Source organism: Phaenicophaeus curvirostris, chromosome 7 (genome assembly GCF_032191515.1).
Source record: "Phaenicophaeus curvirostris isolate KB17595 chromosome 7, BPBGC_Pcur_1.0, whole genome shotgun sequence".
NCBI lineage: Eukaryota > Metazoa > Chordata > Aves > Cuculiformes > Cuculidae > Phaenicophaeus > Phaenicophaeus curvirostris.
In genome coordinates this window covers 17184668-17210108 of record NC_091398.1, presented here as the reverse complement: position 1 = coordinate 17210108, position 25441 = coordinate 17184668, and the positions used below count along the sequence as shown (strand labels likewise).

At 36.7% G+C, this 25441-nt stretch overlaps 1 protein-coding gene across 6 annotated transcripts in view; it reads right to left on the bottom strand.

The window, feature by feature from the left end:
• The window catches only part of CCDC141 (coiled-coil domain containing 141), a 75577-nt gene extending 52013 nt beyond the window's left edge, over positions 1-23564 (bottom strand). For 3 of the 6 annotated variants that reach the window (XM_069861022.1, XM_069861027.1, XM_069861026.1), the window contains exons 1-6: positions 23157-23431; positions 17183-17582; positions 15452-15574; positions 4789-4980; positions 2542-2650; positions 1698-1951 (exon numbers count right to left, since the gene is read on the bottom strand). In XM_069861022.1, the coding sequence (XP_069717123.1) occupies positions 1698-1951; positions 2542-2650; positions 4789-4980; positions 15452-15574; positions 17183-17284 (780 nt within the window). In that variant the 5' untranslated portion in view covers positions 17285-17582; positions 23157-23431. Of the gene's footprint in view, positions 1-1697; positions 1952-2541; positions 2651-4788; positions 4981-15451; positions 15575-17182; positions 17583-23156; positions 23432-23466 lie in introns of those variants that run through there. The other 3 variants (XM_069861023.1, XM_069861024.1, XM_069861025.1) reach the window with 3 other exon arrangements.
• Positions 23565-25441: the final 1877 nt, after the last annotated feature.

Sequence of the window (25441 nt, the reverse complement as noted above, 5' to 3'; positions counted from 1 at the left end):
AGTACTTTGGGGCTTTGAAGAACTTGACATAGTGGAAGGTGTCCCTGCCTGTGGCAGAGGGGTTGGAACTGGATGATCTCTAAAGTCACGTCCAACCCAAACCATTCTATAATTCTATCATTCTATGAATTTCACTCCTTCAATCCCAACTTCTCTACCTCCTCCACCTCACTGTGTGCCACAGAGGAATGGGAGGGTTATGGTCAGTATATAACAGTTCCTCTGTCACTGCTTCCTCCTCACACCTTTCCCCTAGTTTGGTACAGATCCTCCAGTGGCTGCAGCTCCTGGAGGAGCTCCTGTCAGGACACTCTGCTCCAGCATGGATTCTCTTTGGCTACAGTTCTTTCTGGGAATATCCAGCTCCTCCAGTGTGGACCTCTCCATGAGCTAGAGCACAGATATCTGCTCTGATGTGGTCCTCTCCCCAGGCTACAGGGAAATACCTGCTCTAGCACCTTGAGAACCTCCTCCCCTCCTTCTTTACTGACCTTGATGTTTGCATCATTTTTTCTTGCTGTTTTTTCTTTCCCCCCATTATGTCAATGCAATGTTTTACCCTTCATTAACCAAGCTTTAACAGAGGTCCCAGCAAACCCAGAAAGGAGCTGAGCATGCCCTGTGGTGGGGCCCTTGCAGATCCAGCTAGAACAGGGCATGTCCAGCTCAGGGCAGCCTCAGAAACTGCCCAGACCCACAGCACCCTGCCACAAGGCCTGGGCACAGCACTCCATACACTGAGGTGGCCAGGGTATTTTCAGGAGAAGAGTGCTTGCACACACCAATTCAAAGCTCTCACACACATGTAACATTGTCCTGGGCTCTGCCAAACCTCTTGAACCATCTCACACTCATGTGAGACTACAGAGAGAAGGAATAAATATAGCATAGAACAGAAACTGAGTAACACGCTTTTCTTTCTAGAAGTTATACCCACTACGAAAACTCTATTTTTTCCCCACTCCCTTTTTTTCTTATGTATTAAAACACACACATTTACATGCCATAAACTAAATCTGACCTTACCTGAAGCAGTCTGAACTAGAGCAGCCTGCAGTCTGTATTTTGACAGACCTACTCCAAACTGCAGAAATTGTTTAGCTCATCATTCTGTGCATTAAAAATGAGCTGAATTTTGTTAAGTACCAAACAAGGTTTATTTTCCAACACAGTTATCACTATATTTGAGTGGTTAATGCTTTACTTACTATCTTAAATCTCAAATAATATTTTTATCATCAGTATGTGACAGTATTGTTGTGACAAGACTGATCTGTCTTGGTTCATCTTGGGGACATTTCAGTCTCTTCAAAATGATACTACCTAAGCTCTTCCTTAATCCTCAACAGATTTATCTTCCTAATATTGCTAATAAAGCATCCTTGTCTAATTTTGTTATATATAACAAGTTAGGGGAAAATGAGACCACAGACATACTTCTAACAGAAAAATGCAGCACCTCTGTTTAAAGACTGCGCATTAGTGATTTTTATATGATCAAGTACAACCTTATAAAGAAGAATAATAAAATATTCTTTTATGGGAAAAGAATTAAGTATCCTCATGGCATTGTCCCAGAGTGGTCCAGGGATATTGTCCTAAGAAATACGTTTAAGCCCTCTTTCTGTAATAGTCTCCTACTACAAGAGTTGCTAGTGTTTTCTTTTACTGTGACTTCCCTTATTATTATATCTTACCTGTTTCTCTTGTTGATGCCACAAACAAATTTGCAAAACCTGCTCCAGTCCTTGACGTTGATGTTTGAGAAATCTATCCAACTGACGTCTTCTGTCTTGCAGCATTTCAAGGAGACTGTCAATTTTCAAGCAGCTGCTGTGGGCTCCCTGAATCAGCTTTGGATTTGCATTTGGCCCCTCACATTTGAATTCTTCTATGAATTCAGTTAGCTCTTGGCTTTTGTTCAAAAGTGCAAATGACTTTTCCAAAAGCTCTGTAAGAATAGAGTTTCATAGGGGAAAAAAGCAATGTAATTTGTAATTCTAGTAGCATATTTCAAATAATATTCAAGTATGATGGAGCGAACTACTGCACGCAACTAGACCTTGAAGCTGACTAGTTGTCACCTCTCTCTCCTAGCTTCCATCTTCACTTCACCACTCCCACTTCAAACCCAGCACCAGGCAAAGGAAAGTAGAAGGAAGACCTCTCTTGGCCACTCTCAATAATCTGTAGGACTTTGCAGCTGATTGTTACTAGAGTTGATTGGAAATTTTCTAATGGAACTTTTTCCATAGGAAAATGCTAATTTATTGACAGCTATAATAACATTGATGAATTTCCCATGCAACAGAAGGATAGGTTTAGAACTTGCTCACCAATCATAACTGACAGCCAGCTTAAATTCTTAGTGGCCTTGAAATCAGAATGTAAGTTTACCACTAGCTGCTCTGCAGCAACAATGATGGAACCATGAGAGACCTAGCTCAATATTTTTGTTCAATATTCACAGGAAGAGTAAAATCACCCTTCAAAGAGTCAGCGCACAAATAAACACTGTCAGGAGTGGAATGCCATTTGTACCTTTTGTATGATGCTCTTGATGCAGGAGGAGTTCTTTCAAAGAGTCAATATTGTCAAACTCTTGCGCATTTTTCAGGAAATCTTCAACTTGGTCAATTTTAACAGCAAACTGCATTAAGAAAACAAAGGGTGGGAAGAAGCACAGTATAATTTTGTTTTGCAGAATTTCTTGATAATCTGCATATTAAAGGAAATGCTCGTGAGATTTGTAAATTCTTGGAAAATGCCATTTTTATTAAGCATTAGATACAGACACTTTGTGGCCTCTATGTACCTTCTGGGTTTTTTTTAAAATTCTCATTGACTCAGAGACTCTCAACTCATTTCTGTTGATATACTCTCTAATTACCATTTAACAATATGTGAATCATTTTTCCCACACAGCTTTCAGACCCCCTGAAAATAAATTCTTATGGAAGATTCTGTTCATTTCAAAGCCTTTGGTATAATCATTTAACATGAATGAAATCTTTAATTTAGGTTTTCTTCACAGAACTTCTTTCTAATGTTAAAATATTTAAGAAAGAAAACATTGACGGGCAAAAACTGACAGTGATACAATCCTCAAAGCAATCTTTTGAGGGCAGAAATGAGTAGCAAATTTAAGCTAATTAATGTTAAAGTAAACAAAGTAATTAATTATAGTGGGGAAACAGTCTCTCTGTAATGAAGACTGCAGTGAGGTTACTCCTTTACAGCTCATTTTTCCATGGGTTCCATATATTAAATATTAAAACATACTGTCTCAGAGAGATCTACAGCAGATTTGGCAAGCAGCTGAGATTATAAAAACTCAGACAGGAATTCCTTATTTGTCCTCTGCCTTTGCAGGTGTTATTCCATGTATGAGTAGCTCAGAGAGAGTAGAGACATGTTCTGCATCTTAGCCAGAGCTTATCAGTTCTACTGCTTCATTTCAAGAATGAAGAAACCAGTAGAGTTTGAACTTGTGTTTCAGTGTAAGCAAAGATGTTGAAATCTACTATGAAATTAAGGAAGATGAAAGACATGCACTCTGCTTTTTCTGTCTTTTCTATTGTGACATATTTTTCTCCCTCTCAATCTGCATGCTATAAAAGAAATGCATTAGGTATCAACATTTCACTGTTGAGCTCTGATTCTGATTAAAGACTCTTCTTGAGATATATTATATAAAACAAAGATTTCCTTAACCACAGGCTTTCATTTAAAGAAAAACTTTTCCTTAAGAAGTTTCTGGTTCCTATTTAAACTGATATTGTATTTCTTCTTTACCTTTGTAAATAATGGGTGTGACCCGTACTGTGTCTCAGCTGCTGCATTTTGTTTTAATGCTAGAAGCCTGTTGCAGGGGCAGCTCATCTAGCCCCATAAGGATTCACTCTGCACTAGGTCAGCCTTTGGTAGTACAGAATTTAGCATAGTGGTATTTGTATAATATACTTCACCAGGGCAAAATTATTAGTAGACTGTTGATCTTCTGATAACAGTTAGCAGTAGAATGGTTGCTCCTATAACTCAGAGGTGGCACTCGGGTATTGTAGGAACAAAACTATCAGGGAGAATTACTATACTCTTCAAAGCTTCAGGTATATAGAAAGAATCAAATGTGAGGCTACACAGAGTCAGCGTGGAACGAGTCTCTGCTTTAGCCCCTTGTGTATCAGTGAACTAGGATAAGAGATACTGATAAACAGGTAAGTGAGGAAGGACAACACTGAAATCTGTGTCTGGGCTCACGCAATTGTCCTTTTATACACATCTGCACATTGGAGTCTCAGGTAATAGACTGGCAATTTAGACTACTGTCTAGTTTGCATAATAGCTCTAAGGATATTTCAGTGTAAAACCTTTAGTGGCCAATCTTCAGTAAGCAGTAGTGAAGTCAGCTGAGAATTTAGATCTTTCAATGCCGAATAATTCGAAAAATAAGGAATTAAAAATATTCTGCACAGTATCCCTAGCCACTAAATTACATACTTTAGGGCTTTGGTTCAGTTCCATTTCTCACTGTCATTTTTCTGTCAAGTAAGAATTTCAGAGTCATCTTGACCAAGATATTTCTTAAAGTCAGTTTCTTGTTCAATTTCACCCTGAACTATCCAGAAGGTGGAAAAGGAATGATACACTGAGAGATTTTTATTTTCTTAATTGCTTTAACTTTTAAGAATGCAATGAACGTACATAACAGAGTAAAATTACAGTGGACAGAGTACCTGCAAGATGTGGGAGGTTTCAAACTAGGATTAATTTCATTTAAATACAAACCTCCAAAGCATTTTCAAAGAACACTGAAGTAAGTTTCAAAAGTCCTTGTCGCTTCTCTAGCATAATGATGAGGGCATCCCATGCATCCCCAAGGGTATCTGCCATGGCATCATAAACCTGAATGTTTTCGTTTCTCTCCTCTGCAGCCTTGTCTGCTTCACGGAGCAGGTCCCATACCTGCTCTTCCAAAGCCTGAGAAGAAAAATAAATTTTGAGGAAATCTATAAAGAAAATCCAAACCACTGTGCTGATACTGGAATCAGGATACTTTTTCAGCAGGTCTGATAAGCTACCAATAAGTCTACTCTCACTTTATTTCCAGTTCCTAGTGATGGGAGTGTAGTTGTTCCTGCACGTTTCATAGTAACCTTCTGACTTTCATCTGCACTTAAGAGAAAATATTTTTATAAAATTCTATTTAAAAGCAAGTGTTAAGAGCATTTATCATTCTGTATCTAATATTTAGATAGAAAGAGGTTTATATTTCCTTAAACACAGATCCTCCTGGAAATGATAGCAACGCATATATTAGTATTTTGGATCTTTTTTCATATGCCCTTATAAAAAGCTTTAAAAGTTTATAAGGTAACTTACTCATAAGTTTCCAATGACCTCAAAAGACAATCCAGACAAGTAGCTTGAACCTATGCACATACTTTCCAGGAATACATCAAACTTATCCAATGTTTTAAGTTCATCTTACTGCATTGCTCAAGCTGGCAACCAAATCATAATACTTTACAATAAAGAAAATTGTTCTACCGTGTTTCATTCCCTTTACTAATCTCACCATGAGAAAGATAACTGCTGAGCCATTTCCAGCTTCTGTTAAAAGTGTTCAGTGTTTCAAAAAAATTGATTAGCATTTGCTCTATCTTCTTTTCTTCCCTGCCCCTGATCTTGAGTTTTATTACGAGCATAAGTTAATAAAGTGCCAATCTCTGCTGCTATTACTGGTGCTATCAGATGAAAGGGTAATTGGAAAAGAAATCTGTACTAGACAAATTAAAATCTCTGATAACGCATCCTTATGACACAGACTTTAATAAAGGCCAAAGAATTTGAAAACTTGAAATTTTCCTGACAGATCCAACTGAAAAGAGGAATTTGCAGAAGGCTTTATTGTTCTAAACACAGAATCACAACCTCCAGTCCTACCTAGTCCTTGTATACTAGATAAAGATGTCAGCTTGAACTGAAGAGACTCCTCAGTTCTCTCCAAAAATAAGTGCTGTGAGAACAATATAATAAACTATGGATATTTTATTCTTTCTTTGAGGAAAATAGAATGAGATTAGTTTAACTTAACTTTACAGACAGACAACTATGAAAACAAAGAGTGGTAAAATTATAGGCATAGAAGGACCTCCAGCAAACCCACCTTTTTCTACAGTATGTAGTAAAGTCATTATCAACAACATGAATGCTTGCTTATTGTTTGGTGACAAACCCATCAAAACCAGCATCTGAACAAAAGCCAGTATTCTAGAGAACAAAACACACTCCATTTTATTTTCTGAATACCAGGAATAGGAACTGCTGCTTTCTAAACCTCCTGTAAAACAAATTCTTTTTGTTCTGTTGCCTCCCTATCCTGATTGCCTCATAATATGAGAAGAAAAGCTCAAATCCCCCAAATGCTACCTATTAAGGTAAAAATCTAATTAAAATTTATTTTAGATGATGTTTTGACTTTAAATGAGGTCATTTGCATGAAGTAGATACTGTTAATTTGATATAAAAAAGTTGCTAACAATAGTTACGTCTCCATTGTAACATAATAAGAATCAGATCAAGAAAACTGTCTTGCCTTGGGAATCCAATCCAGAGTACTCCAGTCAACATTTATTCAAGAACCTTTATCTAGCTGACAAGGTAACTAAGTATTGTTGCAGGTATTTTTTAGTCCTACATGCACCAGTCAGAATGCTAATCATTATTGTCCTTTGTATCACTAATTCTCAATTATTTTTATACTGTCAAAGCTATAAAAATTACATTGATCATGTAATACTGGCTTTCCCAAATATGTGTGCAATCCCTTCAGAGCTGAATAAAGCCTTGGATCTTTGTTTAGCCTCAAAAAAGGGCTAAACTCCAAGTACTAACTGCCAAGTGCTAACTCTGGTTAACAAATCTAAGGAAGTTTGTTGTGTTTCCTAGCACCTAGAAGAAAAGATCTTATGAAAGTCTTGTGGAAGCTTTAAGGACAAAGTGTAGAATACAAGAAATAACATGATAGAAGGTGAATGAATCAAATACACAAGGATGTGTATCTTGTGTGCTCCTTGTGATGGCAGGGTAGGATTAGGTTCATGTAGACATCCTTCAGAGTGTCTACTAGATATAGGTGAAAATGCTTTACCAATACTTTAATGTAAAAGGATTTTCAAATTTCTTTATGAACAGCGTTTGCTTTTAGCAGATAAGTTTGACTTCCTTTGAAAAAGCAACTGTTGTAAGCTAAAAACCAAAACCACAGAAAATACAGCTGTGATGACTCCATTCATCATGTCCACTTTCCTTTATTTGTTGGGTTTCCTAATCACGACACTTCTTCCAGACACCTTTTGGCAGTTCAGCATAAGGAGGCTATGTCTTATTATTGGAGAAATAATCCTGTAAGGAATATTCGCTTTTAGTGGAGGATGAAGTTATGAGATACCTGAAATAGATATTCCATAAAATGACATCAGAATTCTAAGTGTTCAGTCAAAATCATTGTGTTGAAATAAAAAGCTTGCATTAAGGCTAAGTGATAGCTAGAAAACAAATCTGGAGATTTAATATGCTAGCAGTCATTGTTTTGAGTTAAAGGTTACAAAAAGTTTCAGGTAATTTTCCCTGGTATTTATCAAGAAACCGGAAAATTAGCTGAACTGTAATATATATTATTCCCTCCTCTGTTAGGAAACAGATTATGGTTGACTGAAAACAATCAAGGTTTGGGGTTTATTTTCCACTGGTAATTGACTTCAGAGGCAACCTACAGGCATGATGATGGCTGCATGACTAGGCACATGTTTGTCTACATTTTTCAGTTGTTTGAGAGCACTGCATTTCAAGAAAAGTCTTGAAATCTCCAATGGTCAATACAATACTAACAGGAAGAAAGAAGTTACTTCATCTTTTCAGGCTCCATCCTCTATTTTCCAATTTTTCCTTGTTGGCCAGCTTCAGACACACAGGATTTTCACAATAAAAATAGATCAAGCACATCAAAGGCAAAACTGCATTAAAAATGCAGTCACATTTCTATTGTATTATGTAATTCCAGTAAAACTGGTAGTTATGTGCTATTTTGTTCTCATCTTACTAATTATGCCACTAAATTAGTTTCTAAGCTTTTGCGCAGGGAAAACTAATGAACAATATCTTTAATTGAAGCTATTTTCCAGTAGGTAAATGAACACACAACTGTAATATGCTGCTCTTCAAATAGTCTGTACATTCAATAAATATATTTTAGTCTTCCAATTCATTTCTAATGCTGATTGTTTATGTTGTCATTCATTACATTTCACAGACAACATAAAGGTAGGATGAGATTTATATATTTCCAAAACAGACCTAGTTATGTATTATCAAAATCTATTTTGAAAACACAGTCAGGCTGCTTGCAAGATTTTAAAAGGCTCACTTAATAAAATCACAGTATAAACCAATGTTTTTGTTACTATGAAGACATAATCAATGAAAATTTTACTAGCTTTTCAAAGACAGAATAGAGGAATTTATTACTAATTTTCCATGTGATACTGCTTTGTTCTTTGTCCAGTTTCATCAAAATAATCAATATTTTCTAACTACATGTGATAACATAACAGGAAATGCCTAAAGCTCTGCCTGTCTACAACACAGAAGAATGTTTCACTCTTTCCTAATAGCTCAACCTACTCAAAGTGATAGCACTCAAGACAGATTCAACACTAACACTATTTTACATTTAGAGAAAGAATATTCTATAAGAATCATCAACCAGGAAATAAGGTACACATTTTTAAAAAGCTATGAAAACAGAAAACAAATAAGGTTTATGGATTTAACTAATATTTTCAATTACTTAACTATTGATAAATGAAGACATATGAAGCAACCATGAAAGCAAAAACAAAACAACAAACAAAGATTTCAGGCACAGACTGTGTCTTTCTCCATTCTTGTCATTTATCATCCAACACCAGGAAATAGCTGTTATGTTGTAAGTTTTCTTTTAAAATAAACCTAGAATTTAGGTCCATGTGCTCTACAACAAATTACCTCCACATGGGCTTTTGATTTTGATTCAGTTTTATGATCTTTTAGTAGGAAGTGTAAGTTTGTGTCAGAGTTTAACTACTAACTGTCAACTCACTTTTATGCAGTGTTAAAATTCTCATCATTTGGATTGTTCTAAAATTTGGTGAGAAGACTGGAAACTGGTGAGGCTACTTGCTTCCCTGGGTAGCTCCCTCAGCAGGCAAGGGATAAAGAAAACTCATAGTACTAACAACTAATACCATGGGTGAGATTCTTGTCCCCTCACTTTCCAGCTACTTCATGAGGCTTGCAGAGAGCTCGAGTCCCTGAAAGCCTCAAGTTTACTTCCAGGTTGCAAAGCGTGGCTGTAGTGAAGAGGGAAACCATGAGACTGTTTCTTGAAGCAGTCCTTTGGCAGTTGAGGACAGAAAGGTAGATTAATAGAGTGGTTTGGGTTGGAAGGGACCTCAAAGTCTGGAGCACAGAGACCTCAGAGAGTTATTACTGAAAAAGCTGTTTATCCTTTGTTTCTTTGCTGTCTCCATAGTTTTGCTCAATCATGTCTCCTGTCCTTACCAATTTGAGCATGCTTATCTGCAGTGCCAACAGTTTCTGAGAAAATGGTGCGACAGGTAAGTCTACACAGTGGTATCTGGTTTTGAGTGCAGCTGGTGAAGACATGCCTAAGGTAAATTTTAAGTCACTCATTCAGTGCAGTGCAGTGTCAGTACCCTTGAACTCAGTGCTAGCACAGTATTTACTTCTCAAGCTGGTTTTGCCACTTGCACTGAGATTGTATCTTCACTAAAATTGGGACCAAGCATTTCTGCCATCTGCACTGTAAATCCTTTAATGCAGTGCACCTCAAAAAAGATCTGAAAACAATCCTATTGTAACTTGCCACTTCTTGCCACAAAGATGCTTGGAACTTAACTAAGCATTATAGGGCTTTGAGCACAAGAAATGCACAGCTGCAAATGAACAACCCCTGTTCTTGATGGGCATAGAATGATTCCTAGAAATGTTTTTAAAGATATACAAATAAAGTTTGGCAGATGATAATAGAGGAAATGGCAGGTAATTGTGATTAATACTACTGCTACTACTCTGTTAGTTATGTCTGATCTAGTTGATTTAAAGATAGACCTGCTGTCAAAACTTGGAATATAATATTCAAAATAGAAACAACACAGGTTTCTATTAACCTAATTACTATTTTATCCATATTTAGCAAAGTATCCAGAAGTTTTTCTTTACACAGTACAGTAAAACTTCTTCAGACACCTACTAATTGTTCACTTACCTTATAGTTTCTGGTCGAATAGTTTCACAGTCCCAACTTAATTCACTTATATACAGAAGAAATTAAGTACTGAATCCAATTAGAGTTTTGGCATTGCCTCAAACTTGAAAAAATGTTCATTACTCTCAATCATTTATGTGCAACTATACGAGAATATCTAAAGTAACTGGCAGAGTTAGAAAAGTACAATTGTAGCATATAAATCTAAAATGATTAATATACTTATTTGATCTAATCCTGCTCTGTTTAAAAGTAAATGAATTTCCTTATTTACATTTTCAGTGCAATTTGAATTTTAATTCATAATTTTTAATTTTTAAAATTAAATTTTTATATATATATATATGTAGATATATATATAGTTCAGGAAATAGAGTTACAATGCAGTTCTTACTAAATCTATGCTCATTCCACAGCTGATGATATGTTTTTCTGACAGCATATATTATTCAAAGAAGAGAATAAAACTTGCTTTCTTGGCTCTGGGGCCAAGGAACTACTTTGCTTTTACCTTTGCACATCATCTTTAAGAAACACTTAAAGCTTGTCAAAGCAAAAGTAAAGCTGGGGGAAAATAAATAAATAAACATTCAATAAACAATTTTTAAGGTTTATTTCTGTTACTTTGTAATTTTACATAATCATTAAAGGCTTTGGTTTCTTTTTTTTGCTATATGAAAATCCTGTCTTTCAGTTAAACTAGAAATGCTCAATTGATTCATATTTTAATGTAGTTTCATCTAGCAACTATTTAAAAATAACTAGCTGTTTCTCTAAAACCAGTAAGTTTTCCTACATACTAAAAAAGGTGAGCTGTGAGCAGCATTGCACCCATCCTGGCCAAAGAAAACTGCTTTTCTTGAGAGAGCAAAACTTTAAAGTAGATCTGACTTTCAGCAGCTTCAAAAAAGCGTCAAGTACTGGATGAACAGGCAGAATAAAGCACTGCCACCGCCTCCTTGCATTGGCAGCCCCAAAACAGCACTAAAACAATGGCAAAGTTATTTTGGGGAGTTCATGCAAGGTTGTATCTGGGCATCTCTTTTATGAATTGCTTGTAGCAGACTGTACAAATAATCATTTTTCTAACAAATGCTTGGAGACATTTATTAGAATAGTTAGTGAGTCTCTCAAATTAACAAACCATCATGGGGTGCTGTATCTCCAAGAACTTTGAGTTCAACATAGTTTATTCTAGCTGATTGAATTAATGAATAAAAATTACTTTAAAAAGAAAACCAAAACAAACAAAACAAAAACAAAACCAAAACCCGACAAGAGGTTCCCATCATAATTATTGTAACAGTTCACAGAAACCTCTAATTTGGACCTTGGTCAATGGTTAGCTGAAAATCACTATTTGCAAATATAGCTCCATGGTCCTTACAGGCTTTTCTCAGACCTATGTGCAGTATTTTTATTTTGCAGAACATAAACAAATAAAAATGTTTACTAGCATATGCAAATCCACTCTCCCACATCTACATCCTAATATTTAATGAGTTTATTTGCACTCCAAAGCATAAAAATTGATCTTTGGGGTGCAAGGAAATCAATAACGTGTTAGATCTTTTGTTCTCCCCTCTGACTTCCAAAGAGGCTAGAGTAGGCTTGAAGGATATATTTTGCATGTGATCTACTTAATACTTAAGTTTATTTATTTTATCTAAAGTTTTACTGAAAATTTATTCACTGGTTCAAAGAAACACAAAATTCATTTTGTGTTGGACCACAACCAGCACTTTAAAAAAAAAAAACAAACAAAACACAAAAGACACTCTCCTAACACCTCCAACAATTCCCCAGCAGCTGGTAGATGGAATTTATGTTGCCCTTTGATGAGCTATTTTAAGGAAAGAGGACTAAAGATAACTTTTAGCTGTGTGTGTGCTTTAGAAGGCCCATTTTGATAGTCCCTGCTGAGAAAATTCAAAAGATTCCCACATACTCTGGGAAAGGTGATGTCCTACCAATGTGTGATGAATTCAAAACCAACCAAAGAAAATGTTAAAATTAAATCAAACTAAATGGCCATAGTTAATCAAATTCAAAAGCAGTGGGCATAAAGTTACAAAAAATAATTAGAAAATTGCTCAAGTGTAGTAGCCTTTAAGTTTTTATAACTGATGCACGGAAATTTTGAAATGCAACTTAATATTAATTTTTTTTTCAATTTTTATTGAAAATGATTCATATTTAAAACAGGTCTGTATTTTAAATTTTTTAAAGTATTGCTTCCTGCAATACTATAAAAACCTAATATGGTATCAAAACAATTGTCATTTTGCCTGTTAGACAATTTTCCTGAGCATCTTTACTGATATACATCTCAAAAAAAACCCCACTAAAAATTGCATGTCAGTAAAATTTAACTTTTGCTTCATGAATCCAGTCATCATAAAATATGATTTTGCCTCTGAAATACTGCTTAATATTTTTCTTAAACAGACAACAGCTCCTGAATCACATTCATCACTAAAATTCATGCTCTTCTCTAGTTTATGTAAACATGAAAAACAGATTTAAATTATTACCTACAGTACAATCAAGATCTTAGAAGTGAAGTATTTCAATACGAGGGATATTCTCATCAGATCTGTATATCTGCTTTTTTGTTCCTTTTCCCAATTCTTTCTCTTTCTGTTTATCGTTATTATTTCCTGAAAAGCAGTTTGTTCTTGTCAAGACTCACATGCACAGCTGACTAGATCATATCTTCCTCTCATAATTATGGAATTACACTTGTTTTATCTTTAAACCCTGATCATGCTCAGTGGTTTCTTTCCTTCTTCTTTCCCTCTATTTCCTCTAATAGTTTTTTGGTTTTGGTTTTTTTTTTTTTTACTACTATTATTTCCCACATTAGCTCATATTTACATAGCACAAAGCTCCAGCTTCAGATTCTTAGTGACTATTGTATCTTCAGAAGGTTTGGAGGTGTAGACTATCCTCCTCACTGAGATGCTGCTAAAATTAATCTTCGTTTATAGGTAGTATGTAATTATAGAACTCAAATAGTTACTAACTTGGAGCCCAGAAAGCAGTCATAAAACTACTTTGAGACAAGTACTATTTCAGTGGGAATTTTGTTTAAGTAGTTACTGAAACTGGTGAGCATCCTGAACTAACATTGAAAAATATTTATTAAATCTTGCCTTTTTCTTTCTGTGTTTTTGTGTTTTGTTTTAGGTTCTTTTCCAAGTCACTTGTGAAAATCAGCTCTGTTTTATGATGAAAATGCAGCTAAACTTTGTTTCTAATTGTTGGACACCTCAATAATTAATTGTAAATAATTCAGAAGATGTTAACAAGTAATTTCGTCTATAACAAATGTACGGTAGTGAAAAATAAGCATTATGACAATATCTTTACTTGAAATAACTGAAAGGCTTATTTAAAAAAATATCTAATGCAAAAAATGACAATATTTTATTATATCTTTTTGAAGAATGAGATTTTCTTAATTGTTTTTCTTGGATATTAGCATATAAATTAATATTTGGCAATCTATGCTCTGTGAGTTGAAGTAAATAAAATAATTAGGAGCAATTGTGAGGTTCATGAGACCAACTAATATCAGTGTTGGTTTTAAGCTTAAGTTTATAGGCTAGATTTATTTCTGTTTTTCAGTTGTTCTGTCACAGACTTTCACAATAAAAACCAGAACATTGGAAGCAAATCAAGAATGCCACTGTTTGTTGTAGTGGAGATTTTAACATAGTCATATCCAAAAGCATGGCAACACATGCACAACACAGACTTTTTTTTTTTTTTATGATCCAGAAAGCATAAATATCAGGGGATTCAAACACTAAGCATGTCATCTCCAGATAGGGCTTCTGTATCACAGGGAACAGAAAAAGGCAGAAAAATGTGCATCCATATTGTAACCAATATAATTTTATTTCCTGGAAGCTTTGTCTCTGAAGTTTTCTGGGTTTGATTTGTCTCACATTTTTATGAAATTAAAAGAATGAGATATCAAAATATATACATATATTTCTATCTCCAGAACATATAATACTGTTGAAGGTTATCTAAATAAGGATGAAGAAAATGTTGGGAAGGAGACTTGCATGAAATCACAGAAGCTGATATTTTCAACAAAAATGTTGCTGCTGATACGTCCTAATTTAGCAAAAGAGAAAAATAATAAATTTAGTTTAGAAACAGAACATATTAGTTGAGAGTACTGAAGGGTCAAATCACAAAGAGAAAGGGCTATGATTCTAAATGTGAAAACCTTTATGTTTAATTCTTAACCACGTTCAAACGAAACATTTTATTTCAGTTAATGGACTCTGCAACAAGGAGTACACATAAGTGTTGGCAGCATCTAGACCTGTCAAACGAATTCATCAGTTACAAAAGAATACGTAATTCTTTAACACTTAGAAACACCAAATTTATGTCCAAAGTAAAACATATCTACAAGATTGCCTAGAACAAATGACAAGTTTTCCTGATCAGTTAGGCATCATCTAACAAAACTAAGAAACTGAACTCCAGTTTACCTCTTAAATCACTGTTGCTAAACAAATTTCATTAATCTTCTGGGCTATGAGTAGTCAGCATTACAATGTTTAGTATTAACCATCTAATTCTTCCCTAAAGCAGGACTAGGTTCACATTCAAAGCATTGCTGGTTCAGGAATTGATTATTGATATCTGTCAGTAAACATCATGTATTTTGCATTTTTTGTAATACAAAATAAAAGAGAAATTCAAAGCTGCCTCACTGTTGTAATTGGAAATGAATTGACTGAAAAATTCCACAAAATACAATTGTATGCAGATACAACTGTATCCATTTCCTAGGGATCCAAGTGAAGACACTTAAAATTACACTGTTTTCTACTTTTAAACCATTTCTAGCTCTAAAATTAAAATACCTATGGATTCCAACCTCCCTTCTTTTTAATGAAGGACAGTACAACTGTTATTGTAAGAAAGCAGTAATTAACACAGCATATTTTTCCAGCACTGAGGCCTAACTATGATCTGTAACACTTACAAAGGTTTAATGTATATTTTTCTCTGTGGAATTAGGTAGCTATGTCAACGGCTTTACCTGAACTATAATGGTTAGATGTATTTTTATGTAGCTTCAACACATCTTACCTTAAGTTTAACTAGGAGGAATTCATGATCTTGCAGTAGTTTTTTAGTCTCATCTTGATTGCTGCCAATTTCTAATAAATTTGGTGTTGATTCAACCAGCTGAAGCTTCACCCATTTTCCACACTGAAATATTAAAGAATTACAACCTTCAGAAAACACAAGCTTTCCTTCCAGACTCTCAGAGTTCACACATACTTTCCATGGTCATAGGAGCATGGGGACCCACAGGCATATTTTCAATTGCAGAATGAAGACACAAGAGGAAACAATACAAACTTCACTTCATTTGAAACAGGTGTCAAAATCCCTGACTCTAGTCTTATCCAATAGCCACTGCAATTTTGGTTTTGCCTGTCAAGAGTAAGATTATCACAATGAGCCATAAAGCTCTCTCAAACTCATCTCCCCTTTCAGCTGAAGATTGCTTAGACAGTTAAGATGTCTTGGTGGGTGGGGCTGTGGGTAGAAGGTACAAATATATTACAGCAGATGCAAAAAGCCTTAACCCCAATGCTTATTTCTACCATACAGATCAAACATACCAGTATACTGAATACAGAGAGATTGCACAACAGCAGGGACAATTTATACCCTTTGGAACAGGAACCTAAAAAGCCATCTCCCAGCATGTCTTTGAGGACACACAAAGAAAGGAAGTTTGACAGCAACCCAAAGCACGGCCTTTTCTTTCCTCACCATGTTACAAAGCTGCTATAGTCTGAGAAGTATAGCTCAGAGAGGAAGGTGATAAGGAAGAGAGCACTGATATCACTAGATGTCATTCCTACAGCACTCAGGGGAAAAATAAATGTCTCCACCCTAAACTTAAGCCTCTTTGCAATAAAATTGTCCCTCTGTGGCAGCAGACACTCTCCCAGGAAGGGTGAGAACTGATAGGAAAGTATCTTCTCACCAGCGCAACTGAGGTCCTGAACAATCACCCTAGTTTGGTGACAGCCCAACTCATTATCACCTAATTCTGCATTACAGACAAAATCTAGTGGCACAGGCTAGCATGTTTTCAAGCTGTCTAGTGAATAATGACTCAAACTGCCAATAAATTCCAGCTGGAAATCAGTAGCTAGGTATCCAGCTTTACTTCCCATGTCAAATTTTGGATATGGATTCCAGCTTACAGAACAGGCCTTTAGGTATTTATAAGCACAACTATATACACACACAAAGGCTTCTACCAAAATGCAAGGGAATAAGAGTTCACAACTTTCAAAAATAGCAACTTCTTATCAGGTTTAGGGTCATGTGTCCCCCCCTGAAAATACTTAAAAAAAGACACACAATCTGCATTTATAGAATTGGTAGACCACTTCTTATGTTAACTTCTTGCTGAATATGATTTAAAAATAACTCTTCAGGAGTCTCGGTTATGATTAAAGGATTAAATGTAGCATACTTTCTTTAAATATTTCCACAACACACTTTATTTATCCCTTTTTAAACAGAGTAAGAGGCGTTCCTTGCCTCTAAGACCCTACATATTTTGGCCAAATTGTTTATTCTGTTAAAAAGATAAACAAAAAACCCCCACAACAAACACAAAGGCAAATTGTGAACAGAAACAAGTGTTACTTTCTAAGGAAGCTCTGTTAGATATTAGCTTATTAAACGACCTTGACTTATGCGCTATGCATTCATTTCCACAAAGCATTTAAAGGCAGTAATCATTGAGTAGCAGAAGGCCAAGAACAGACATGGGAGCAGTAGCTGCCTTACCTTAAGCACAGCTATAACAATACTGGCATCTCCCGCCTGAACGGCAACTGAACTGATCGTTGTTGTGGATGGTTTCTGCTCCAAACTGGCTTCATTTGACATGGTGTTTCAAAACAGGACTTCATGTATTAAAGCAGATTTGAAATGCTCTTGCAAGGTCCACTGCTCATTTCAGAAAGCAACAGAGTTGCTTGCATTCATTCAGTGAAACAGCTCGTTTAGCGCTGATTAGTCTGCCCAAAGGAAAGAACTGGAGGTTAAAAATAGGCAGCTCAATGGAGTTTATCGTTCTTGAGAGAGATTTCACACACCCCTATTTTGGTAACAGTTAGCTGCTGGATCTTTTTTGTCACCATTTGATGTGTGAAGGTCTTCTTCCATGAACACCACCTGACACTGCCTAAGCAAAGGAAAAAACAATTCAAATTAAAACAGCTAGAAAACATTACTATTGAGTCTATACAGATACACCCAGTGTTTTAAAGTTTCAAAACATGCAATTATGCATCCTATGTTTTCACATTCTACAAATACAATATTTTCTCATTTACTACACACTGAATATATTTGCTCAACATAATTATTCTGCTGAGTCAAAGTATTTAAGAAGAATGAACACGTGTGTATAAGTCAAAGGTTGAATTAAAACAGACAGGGAATTTTTAATCCAGAAAGATTTAAAAGTATAGAGACCATGGCAATCAGTGAAGGAAATCAAGTACTTAATGTGAATTCATAAGGAGCATTTTTTTCCTGACCAATATTAAGGTAATTTAGCTGGTTTTCGTTTTAAGTATAGGTTGCGTCAATAGTCTTCATTTTGTTCTAAATAAGCATAAGGAAAACCTCTCTAATAATTGCGTAGACTTGTATTTGCAACAGCGAAATAGATGAGCATACTTCAATCACAATATTGATTTGGAATATTAATTCTATTTCCAAAAGGCCAGAGTATGCCACAAGTAGCTAATAGTATAGAACAACAGCTGCTAGGTTTCCTTCTACAGAACAGCTGAGAAAGTGACACTGGTGTTTAGGTTTGCAGGTCACTCTGGAAACAATTCCACCCAATAAAGTACACATATAACACTCCTTTTGCTTGGTTTGTTTAAAAACATTTAACATTTAGATACAGTTTTATATAAACTGGATTTACTAATTGTAAGCTAGCACAAACACGCCTGCATTGAAACCAAGATATGGAAGGAAATGAAAAAATATTTTGGGCTGGAATAAATTTAGGGTAGGTACAGGGAATTTGAGCAGATGCAAGAAGGTCTGGGATTTTTGACTGTCTATTCATTTCCCCCCCTCAACTGTTGGCAAATAATAATTCTAATCCGATCACTGCCTTCAAATCATGAGTTTCAAATGGGGTGTTCAGAAGCCAATTACAGTGGTTTGTTCTGCACTAAATGGGCGTGGCAAAAAAAAAAAAAAAAAAAAAATTCCCATCTTTTGTACCAAAACAGGACCATGAACCCTCAGGCTAACAATAAAGGAACGAATATCACAGTTTTCTGAAATTCCTTGTAATATCTCTGAGAGGCAAAGGTACCCCTACCACTGAAACATTGTATAGATATTCATGAGACTTGTGTGTGTATTCATATAAGAGGTATGGCAGGATTTAATGGCTGCACAAAAGCTGGAGTGTAGAAGTCCTGGAAAAAACACTCAAAATGGAAACAGAAAAAAACACTGTGTTTTACTTTGAGCAGAAGATAGATCTGCTGTATTAAACTTGCTAAATAATCAAGATTGCCAAAAAACATTCCAGAAGACAAGTTATTTTCAATTTTTTACCCTTCAGGCAGGATCGAGAACAAATAGGCCTGACTGCTGGAAAAATTTGTTGTATAAAACCAGCCTAACAGCTTGTTAGTCCTCTAAAAGGAGTTAAAACCTGAGGTTGGTACTATGTCAAATTGTGTCCTTGAGGTTTAGTTCTCTCAGAAGCACTTTTCAAGTGTCCTTTTGCATGGCACAAGTTGGACCAATCCATCATGCCACTAGAGTATCCAGACAAAAGACATGTCTTTCACTCATGTTAAATGAGGAGTCATTTTTCATAGAGCTGACACCTGGGAATCACGGAAAAACACCACACTTAATATGTTGACCATAAGGAAGTTTGGCAGCAGCTGAGTCAAGTGATTAAAAATGGTTGACAACAAGTGCACAGATATTGTATTTCTTTGTCTTCTGCTAATCACACAAGATAGAGACAGGGAAATATGAGAGTAGCAGGCCAAGAAAAGGTAGCAGGGAATCAGAAAAGATGTTGCTGCGCAACCCCAGGAGAAAAAGCTGAGGATTTTGGTACTGCGTGATGATCCATTTCAGCTGTGTCCAAGTAAAAATTTAACAAGCATGCCTTTCTCAGTCTTGTTTACTTACCTATCTGTCATCTGTTCCCCTGTCTGAAAGAAAAAAAAACCCAAAAATCTTGCTAGAAGCAAGAAAAGAGGAGGTTATCTCTGTCAGTAGAGAGAAATATTTTTCCCTTGCTACTGCTGTGTGAAAGGCAAGAGTGTGAACAACAAGAGGAACCAAGCATTCACCAACTGTGCACGAGAAACAATGAAACTGAACAAATGAACAAGAGAAACAATCTCAGAAAACAACAAAAGAGATCAAGTCTCTCTAGTGTAAATAATGTCAGGTGTTATCTGTACTAACTGAATGTAAAAAGGATTTGAGAGGTAAATGTGATAAAACTCATTAAATTTTCAACATAGGGTGTGTATTATCAGCAGCTTTTTCTTACGTGTGGCAAGGGAAGCGTGCTAATCACAGTTTTGACAGTTATGCACAGCAGAAGTGCCTATCTTTCTTGGAGATAAGTTGCTTTTTGTTCAGAGCTTTGGGGCTGCCAGTGCAATATGAAAATACCTCTGGGAGAGACAAAGTTCACTCCCTGCAAGCCTCAAAGACACAAGGTCCTTCACTTTGACTGGTTTGTAAATGTTACAAGTCTCCTTTTCTTTCCTTGCCTCATGCCTGGGAGAACAGGAATATACAAGCAAGGGAGGGAGGCATCCCTTAAACTGACAGGTCTTGTGTGGCTCAGAAAAAGGTACATAAATACTGCTTCCCTTTGGCAGCCCCACCTGAATGAGTGACAGAGATCTAACGCTTCTCCAAGTCTGTGGGTGCTGCTGTTTGCTGACTCCTATTTTCTTACCTTTTGAGTAGGCACCATTATCAGGTATCATTAGGAATGATGGCATGAGGGTATGAAAGCAAGTAGTCTGCAAGTAGTTTCCCCAGGTTCATACAGAAGTGACTCCAGCCATAGAAGTCACATACAAGGGTGAAGGTGGAGAGGGAGGTAGATACTTCTCCTGGGAGAGGCTCCTCTTTACCCTCACTGGCTGGGTAAGTTTCTAGGATGACAAATCCTAATCAGGCTTTGCCATTTCTAAAACTCAAACCCAAGTATGTTTAAAATCCATCCTGGCAGCAGTAGCAATCAGGGAAGGAAGGCAGGAAACAGACACTCCACCTCCCAAAGGTCAAAAAGTGTATGAATGGATTGTGGGGAACGGTAAATTATAACACCATCTCTTTCTTAACACTTAATTAGAGATAAGTGTTTCTTACAGAGAACCACACTATCAAGGATGCCAAAATATCTGCACTTGCAGACATTATTCTTTTACTCAGGGCTGCAGAGGCAAGACAACTGAGAGTCAGGCACAAATTAACTTCCCAGCACCCAGAGGCAGAACAAGGAAGAGGACAAGCTATGCCTGCCCTCACAGCAGGGCTGGGAGTCTAGGGCACAGGTCACAGCCCAGGAATGTCTGTCCCCCACCACCCCTAAACCACCCAGGGTTGAAAGGTGGCCTGGCCAGGCCTTGATCCCATGATAACAGAGCGGTGTTTCTGCTGCCAGACTTACTGAGCCAGGATACATGCACTGAGAGGGGAGGAAACTCTTCCTGCTCCCACAAGCAAGATTGTTATGGCCTGCAAGAAGGAGGGAAAGGGCCAGCCAGGGTAAATGAGATTAACTTCAGGTAGGTACCAGCTGGAGCGCAGGCAGAAGCCATTTACCTGTCAGCTTTGAGTCCATCTTGAGAAAATGCAGTCCTAAAAGAGGTTGGGACCTTAGTGGCTCCAAAAAGGAGATTGTGCCATTTTTGCCACCATGGAAAAAGAAGTCACAGGAGTCCCAGTAAAGGGCTAGGAGACAGATGTGAAAGAATGCCTGAGGTGCAGAAGACACCACATTCTCCCCGAGCAATACAAACGATAAGAACAAATCATGGTTCATACTGCCTGGATTATTGTTTTAATAGCTCCCAGATCCATTTTACTTAAAATGATACAAGTAAAATGAAGCATTATAGCTTGTATCTTCCCATTCCTCCTGTGCATTATCCTAGCAAAAACCCATCTACTCTTGCTCCTTCATCATCAGTGCTGAAGACATTTTATACCACCCTAAGAAAAGAGCATGAACAGAAAAAGTTACCCAAAAATCACAGGTACATGAAGCAGAGAAAAAAACAAAAGCAAGTTGTCCTGGTTCATCCCCTACCACACTGAGCATGTCTTCATGAAAGATAAAAACCAATATTGCTAACTGTAAAACCAAGAATGCATCAGAGATCAAGAATTCAGTGCATAGTTTGAAACTGCTAATTCAGTACAATGGTAAGAGCAAAATCACAATTTATTTTCTTCCAAGGGCAGCAACACTTTAAAAAACCCGCACAGTAAACACACATGGGAAGCAATGACAGCTGAGATATTTCAGTTCATTGGCCTTTAATTTTTCATGTCTCACTCTTTCTTCTCAAAGCATTCTCTTCCCTGTATCCCTCTTTTTGGATCCTAGAGGATTTCCATAAAGTATACATGCTATTTGTACCTAGCATTTTTCAAAATAGTACCTAATTCCCTATTATTCATTCAATGATAGAAAAAAATCCATCAAATTCAACTTAGAGCTTACATTAATGTGTTGTATCAATCCATCCTCCATTCTTACAGCCTTTAAATTTATAACCTCAGGATCTAAATGTTATATAAAAAAAGACCATTCTTTCTAACATCTTTTATATTTAAAATTGTCTTCTTTTTCTTTATTTGGCTTGTATACAGGGTAGAGAGAAATACTGACACATAAGGACTGCTTACATTTTTGTTCACTGGTCATCGTGCTACTTAAATTCCTGAAGAGTGCACAATTGCCTTTTATTTTAGCACATGACTCAGGATGGGCAGCAAAGAAAACTAAGATATTGGGATCTCCACTCAAGGACCCCTGCACTAGAAAAAAAACTATTGTTCTGAGAATGCATTAAAACGTTTCAGAAAGAGCTCCTTTCCCCGTTAAATGTAACATTGTGGAAAAAATATTCTTTAGATTCTTTACTCACGCAAGCTCAAGAAAATTTCATACAACATTAAACCAGAGGAAGAAGAGAAAAATCTCCTTAGGGAAAGGAAGAGAAAGAGGGGGAGACAGGAGCACAGGTCCCCACTATAAATCTGAAGCCGTTGGCAGCTTTGACTGATTTAACAGATGTACCTCTAAGCCAACTCATCTGAGCAGATGTCTCCAAATCCAAACACATTAATTACTTGGTATTATTTTTCTTTCCAACTTTAATTTTATTTTGCTGTGACAGCTAATAAAACCACAAGTTGGATTTATACCCTTTCCTTAAAGTGACGGCTACAAGAAAGCCTGGAAGAAAAAAGTGACTTGATGAATATTCAAGTGTAAATAGCATGGCAAAACACAATTATGCTTTTTTTTTTTTACTGTTGAATGAAGTGAAAAGATTAAACAAAACAGGAAAAATAATACACAAGTGTGAAGCACAAAGTGATCGCATCTCATCCTCTCTGACATCCCAAGCGAAGAGACCAGCATGTCCTCTTAAGTTTACAGAAGAAATGCCCAGGAGGCTATTACCAATTCAGTTTCCTCAGAATCAGCTGGAGAGTGACTTACCCCATCAGCACCCCCAGGGAAGATCACCATTTCTGTCTCACAGGGGGTTGTCCAAAACAACTGCTGCACAGCCTCTGGAGCTGTACTCTGATGAATACAAAAGTGAAGCAGTTTTAACTGCTCGCAGGTAGCATGCACACTAGTCAGCCCAATTGCAAGCTTGTCAACAGAGAAAACGGTGGCACAGCATATTCAGCTCTGTCAGGAGAATGAAGAGACATTAGATAGTCCATTAGCCCGTTGTGCAGGCTCCAACAGCAGCAGCAGCAAAGAGAACAGTTTATTACACAAGATTAGTATGTTCCCTCACCCATGTATGTAAGGAAAGCCAGCAGGACTGAATTCCTTGGGAGCATTTGAAATTCCTTCCTGATGTGGTGTGTTAGCACAGTGAAGTATGCACTCTGCACCAAATATAGATGTGAGACAGGCTATGCTTTCTCCCTGTAGAGAAGAAAGATTAAAGATGCAGATTTTAAGTCTAAGTCCCAAGGCAGCTGCAAACCGTCTCAATAGAAAGGAAATTACAATAAGAGTTTTGGTCCATGTCACCGATTTCTGTGTTAACTTACTTTTACAATTTATCTGTATTAAAAGAGTGTTTCCATTTAATTATTTTTCAATGTTTAGACATGAATACAGATGCCTGTATCAAACTTAGGAATTAAAAACATGCGTTAAAAATCACACAGACTCTTCAAAGGGACAGTGTAACTGCGTTCTTAGGCCCATCTTCTAAGACTGAAACATTTCTGTTCAATCTTTTAAAAAGCAGTCCAGCTATGATACAGTATGAGTCATTCATTTAATAGAAGATTAATTAAATAGACGTAATCATACTAACCACACCAAAACATTAATCCTGTATTGTTGCAATTGTTTGGGTGAGTTGATTTAGATGGACGAGAATTTCAGAAAGCTAAATCTAGAACAAGTACAGAAGTATGTTACACAGCCGTATTTCTAATACCACGTTACTTTAGACATCTGATATTGGGGAGGATTTATCCAGAAAATAAAAACTTAGCAGAGGAGTAGAATTGCAAGTATTAAGGAACCATGAGGCTTTAGAATCCTTTTAAAAAGTCATTTATCAGCAGAGTTATAAATAGCAATGTTTTGTTTTGTTTTAAAATGATAACTCCATCTTATAACTCTGCTACTTGAAGGCTCACACTGCTGAGCATTCCTCTGTATGTTCTGGTCACGCATTTACCCCTTCCAGATCATGGTACCTCAAACAGAAAGCACATATGTCCTCCCTGTCCCTTGCATTTAAGTGCTGCATTGTGTGACATACTTAGAAAACATTAAAAAGTAGGAAATATTGAAGTCTTTTGTCCTCCCTCTCTGCTTATTTGTCTGGAACACAGTTGCTGAATAGATACGTACTCACTGCTAGCGCTCAATGTAATAGGTGCGTGACTACAGGACATGAGGATACTCCCTCACTGTTCCCAGTTTAAGTGATGTTTCACACTCTACAAAGGATGGCACGTAAGAATTCAGAATTCAAGTCCCACATAAATCTAGGAAGCAGGGCCTATAATTTAAAAAAAAACAATTCCACCCCACCCCAATAGTCTTTCAACATTAACTGAAGAACAATTGCAATGGATTTACATGCTTCAGAACCACTGTTGGTTCAGTGTAATAGGAGAGATGCAGTGGATAGAAACTTGGTACTTAGACATCTTATATTTATCACTGTTTTTTCTAACATTTATCCCTGTTCTTATACAGCTTCCAAGTAACACCGTGATGACCAAGCCATCTGCGTGGCAATGTGTATGTACTACAAGGCACCATAGTGGGCAGCAGTAGACTTAATCCTATCGGAAGATCATCTAGAGTGAAGACATGCTTATCCTGGTAGATGTCTTCTGAGGAAAAACAGAAGCAAAGTGTTTTTTCTGGTACTCCTTTCTACTACAGTGGCTTTTCCTGTGGTCTGCCATGCAAAGAAGCTCTGGGGTTATGAAACTGAGTGCAGGCTGCTGAGACTGTAGCAGCCTTAGGAAAGCATGACCCTTCAAGTATCTTAACTAATAGTTTTGATATCTTCTTCCAGAACCTGAAGAGTGGGGGTTTTTTTCTCCCTTCTTCTAAGGGATAGCTGCCGGTTCCACAGGTCTTAGTTACTGAAAACATGCTGTCTCTGCTGCTGGAGTAGACATGGTAGGGATGAGAGCCTGCAGCTATTTCCTCAGGGAGGAAGTTATAGAAGAAAGGAGAGATTAAAAGTTCTGATTTTTATCACACAGGCTCCCACTTCTTTTCTGAAA